Source organism: Cebus imitator, unplaced genomic scaffold (assembly GCF_001604975.1).
Source record: "Cebus imitator isolate Cc_AM_T3 unplaced genomic scaffold, Cebus_imitator-1.0 Scaffold111, whole genome shotgun sequence".
Classification (NCBI taxonomy): Eukaryota; Metazoa; Chordata; class Mammalia; order Primates; family Cebidae; genus Cebus; species Cebus imitator.
In genome coordinates this window covers 1,357,097-1,361,666 of record NW_016107426.1, presented here as the reverse complement: position 1 = coordinate 1,361,666, position 4,570 = coordinate 1,357,097, and the positions used below count along the sequence as shown (strand labels likewise).

The window sequence follows — 4,570 nt, the reverse complement described above, 5'->3', positions numbered from 1 at the left end:
CTCACAGTTCTTATTCCTAGAGGCACAGACTCTCCTGCAGGAAGGCAACAGGAAAATCGACTTCAGCCTCCAGCCCACCCCAAGTAGAAATCCTCTCAGCCGCAGCTCCATACTCTCTGTGGTGGGGACCTTACCCCGCACCGCACAGTCAGCTTGGACAGCTCTGCTGATTGGAAAATCTCTCCTTCCTTGGGTCAAGGTGCTTGCTCTGCAGCTCCTACCACTTGGCCCTGGTTCCACCCTCCGGAGTGGCATCATTTTTTCGTCTCACTCATAAGGCCACATAGGCTGCAGAAAGGAGTTTGGATTTTGTTTCGTGTGAAATGGGGGACAAGTGAAATATTGTTAAACCGGGGTGCGGGTGTGGCAGCATGATTTGATTTCTGATGTCAAAAGAACACTGGGCTGGGCGCGGTGGCTCACGCCTGTAATCCCAACACTGAGGGGAGGCCGAGGCGGGTGGATCACCTGAGATCAGGTGTTCAACACCATCCTGGCCAATATGGTGAAACCCTGTCTCTACTAAAAATACAAAAATTAGCCGAGTGTGGTGGGCACACCTGTAATCCCAGCTACTTGGGAGGCTGAGGCAGGAGAATCGCTTGAGCCCAGGAGGTGGAGGTTGCAGTGAACTGAGATTGTGCCGCTGCACTCCAGCCTGGGCAACAGAGTGAGACTCGGTCTCAAAAAAAAAAAAAAGCCACTGTGGTGCTGTGTGGAGTCTGGACTCCCAGGAGTCACAGGAGAACCCAGCAGATGGGATGGGAAAACTGGCGTCGTTCAAACAAGAAATGATGGAGGCTTGGGCAGTGGCGCTGGCAGTGAAGAGGGTCGGGGATGTGTTTTGGGTGAGAGCCAACAGACTTGCTGATGGATTGGATGTGTGTGAGAGTATTTGCCTGGTGTAAGAAATATTAACAAGAAATAGCTAAACTGAAAGTAATCGTATTCAGAGGATGGATAATTTAATCTATTCATATTACTGAGATTGCTTTTGTTTTGATTTCTATCTTCACGTAGTTTTTGCTTTTCTGGTTGTTATCTTTATTCTTACTCCTGATTTGCTAGATTTATTGTCCTGTTTCTCATCTTTCCCATATTCCCCCCTGACCCCCACCACTTCTTTTTGAGATGAAGTCTTGCTCTGTTGCCCAGTCTGGAGTGCAGTGGTGCGATCTCGGCTGACTGCAAACTCCGCCTCCTGGGTTCAAGTGGTTCTCCTGCCTCAGCCTCCCGAGTAGCTGGGACTACAGGTGCACACCACCACGCCCAGCTAAATTTTGTATTTTTTTTTTATGGTGAAAAGATATACATATATTTAGAATTGGCCAGCTGGACTCAGTTTAGATGATCCCAATTTTGTTGGCAACATCCAAAGCATCGTAATCAGGAGCCAGTCGAACATATGCCTTCTTCTCTCCATCAGGCCGAATCGGGGTGTTGACCTTGGCCGCATCAATGTCATAGAGCTTCTTCACAGCCTGTTTGATCTGGTGCTTGTTGGCTTTAACATCCACAATGAACACAAGTGTGTTATTGTCTTCTATCTTCTTCATGGCAGACTCAGTGGTCAGCGGAAACTTGATGATAGCATAGTGGTCCAGTTTGTTTCTCCTGGGGGCGCTCTTCCGAGGATATTTGGGCTGCCTCCGGAGTCGCAGTGTCTTGGGCCGCCGGAAGGTGGGTGACGTGCGGATCTTCTTTTTTTTGTGGCTGTGGACACCTTTCAACACTGCCTTCTTGGCCTTTAAAGCCTTCGCTTTGGCTTCAGCTTTAGGAGGGGCAGGAGCTTCCTTCTTCGCTTTCGGCGCCATCTTGTGAAAAGGGTCCTAAATTTTGTATTTTAAGTAGAAGCGGGGTTTCACCATGTTGGCCAGGATCTTTTTTCCTTTTAAACAAATCACTTATAACATATCTGACACACAAGCATTCGTGTCTTCCTTCCTTTTCTACATGGAGAGTAAAGTTGTCTGTGGGGGCATTTCTGCCAGAAAAGAAGAAAAAGGGCGGGGGGGGGGAGATGATGATGATGATGATGCTTCCTAAGGGGTCCTGCCTGTGTTCAGATTCCACTGGTTTCTCCCCACCATCACTTAAGTGGGCATTTCCCCCTCACAGCTCTTATTCCTAGAGGTACAGGAATAACTGAACCTCCGGACTCCCAACATCAGCCTCCTCCCCAGCCTGACCCCCGCCTCACCCTCACACAGCCTCAGCTCTTACTGAGCCCCACTCTTTGCGACGCGGAGGGGTGACCAGGAGCCAAGGCCAGGCAGCTGGATTCCCAGGACTCACCTGTCAAGGACGAGCAGAACCTCAAAGCTGGGGGAGTTCAGAGAAGATCCACCAGAGGGCGCTGCGGCACTGCCCTGGAAAGAGCAGCCGCCGCTGCTTTTCCCAATCAGCAAAGGACTACCGTATTGACACCCGTGTAGCGCCAAGCCCTGGGCGAGACGCTGAGATGCGAGGATCAGGCACAGGTGCTCCCACTGCCACGTCGGGGGAGGGCTCAGAGCCCATGGAGAGGGTGAGGAGGTGGCACCCAGGCAAGGTGTGGCTTTTTCCTGCTTCTGGGGACTTTAATTATAGAACACACACGTAATCCAACCACACAACACATACATCCACCAAGTAGACAACACACATATGAGCAACACCCACACTGACACCACACAACACACACCCACATGCACACACCACACAAGGCACATACACACATCCTGGGCACCTTCAAGGGGCCAGCTGTGGGCAGACCCCGGGCCACAGAGGAGAATGTGGAGCAGAGCATTGGTGAGTTTACAGCTTGAGAGAACAACCTCCACGGCCCCAGACAATCCACACATCATTAGAGACGCTGTCAAAGAGCCCTATTAAAATGCACACATGTGAGCCACATGCTACCCCAGGGTTCTGTGAGCTCACCCGTACCCACTCGTACATTAGCACAGATTTGCTGCGCGCTGACCTGGGGTGGAGAATCTTTTGTCAGAGGGTCACAGGGGAGGAGAAGGCTAGCCAGCATTTAAGGAGGGCTGACGGGGCGCGGGCACTGCGCTGGGGGCAGGGGGTGCTTTCCTTCTCTCAGTGCTCACAGACCACTGTGCTGTGTGCTAAAATATTCGCATTTTACAGACGAGGACACGAAGGCTCAGAGAAGTGCAGTTGCTTGCCCGGGGCCGGGGCCGCAGAGCTGGTAGGTGGAGGAGCTGGGATTCTAACTCAGCCCTGAAGAAACTCACAGTCAATGGGGGCGATGTATACAGAAAAAGACCCTAAACGACACAAGAGCACCCAGCAAAGAGCAACTTCAATTTCTTTCTTCCTCCCCTTTCTTTCTCTTTCTCCCTTTCTTTCCCTCCCTCCCTCCCTTCCTTCCTCTCTCTCCCTCCCTCCTTCCCTTTCCTTCTCTCCCCTCCCCTCCTCCTCCCTTCCCTTCTCCCCTCCTCTCTCCTCTCTCTCCCTCTTCCTTCCCCTTCCAGGACTTAACATGCTCCATTTGCATTCACAAGAGCTTCACCTGGGAAGGAAGGGGCAGCCCCTGCCTAGGCTGCCCTGTCCTAAAGCCTCCAGGTAGGCTTGTGTCACCTGCAGATGTAGCCCTGTCACCTGAAGCCTCTGGCCTAGCAGACATGATGGTGCTGAAAGATCAATGGTGGAAAGAGACGCCTATGGAACGTGCGGACAGCTCCGGTGGGAGACACAGCGAGACCTCTGCGGTTCTCCAGCAAGGTCGCACCATCTGCAGCAGAGAACTACATGCCAAGAAATAGTCAGGTAAGAAACTGCCGCGGGGCGCCAAGTGGCCGCGCAGGCAGACTGCCCATTGTGAGCTGGGTCTCTTCAGTCCTGCCAGGCTGGCAGGCCAAGCAGACCCAGCAGCAGCCCATGGAAGCTGGAGACTGGCCTCCAGGACTGAGGTGAGTGGACCAGAAGCCACAGGCAGCCCGCAGAACCCCACCCATGGGCTGGTGCCCATGGTTCTACACGCTTCTGCCCAACCAGCCAAAGCAGGGAGGAAAAGCGTGAGCTTGGGGTGCAGAGGGGCCGGCTCTGCATGTATGTGCAAACTGAGAATGATCGCCGCCTCCCTCAGGGGCGGCCTTAAAACAATTATTGGAAATTATTTTGGAATTTCCATTCATTTTGGAATTACTTTGGAATAATTTTCCAATAATTTTGGAAATGGTTTCTCCAAAATTATTAGAGAAAATCCTCCAATAAATAGGCGCAGTTTCAGATGGTGTGTCTAATCGTCCCCTTTCTGTGGAAAGAGAAGGGTCCCAGCCGGGCAAGGTGGCTCATGTCTGAAATCCCAGCACTTTGGGAGGATGAGGCGAGCAGATCACGAGGTCAGGAGTTCGAGACCAGCCTGGCCAACATGGTGAAACCCCGTCTCTACTAAAAATACAAAAATTAGCTGGGCATGGTGTTGTGTGCCTGTAAACCCAGCTACTTGGGAGGCTGAGGCAGAAGAATCCTTTGAACTGGGACCTGGGAAGCAGAGGCTGCGGTGAGCAGAGATTGCGCCACTGCACTCTAGCCTGGGCTACAGAGCAAGACTCTGCCTCAA

The 4,570-nt window shown here is 52.2% G+C and overlaps 1 protein-coding gene across 1 annotated transcript; it reads right to left on the bottom strand.

The window, feature by feature from the left end:
- Positions 1–1,343: 1,343 nt before the first annotated feature.
- Positions 1,344–1,815, bottom strand: LOC108311084 (60S ribosomal protein L23a-like). The gene has a single exon (XM_037741947.1). It carries the CDS (start codon positions 1,812–1,814, stop codon positions 1,344–1,346), a length of 471 nt encoding a protein of 156 aa, XP_037597875.1. The 5' UTR covers position 1,815.
- Between the last annotated feature and the right edge of the window lie 2,755 nt (positions 1,816–4,570).

Excerpts from the sequence above, each read along its gene's own strand:
- LOC108311084 (XM_037741947.1), bottom strand. The coding sequence starts at position 1,814 with ATGGCGCCGAAAGCGAAGAAGGAAGCTCCTGCCCCTCCTAAAGCTGAA.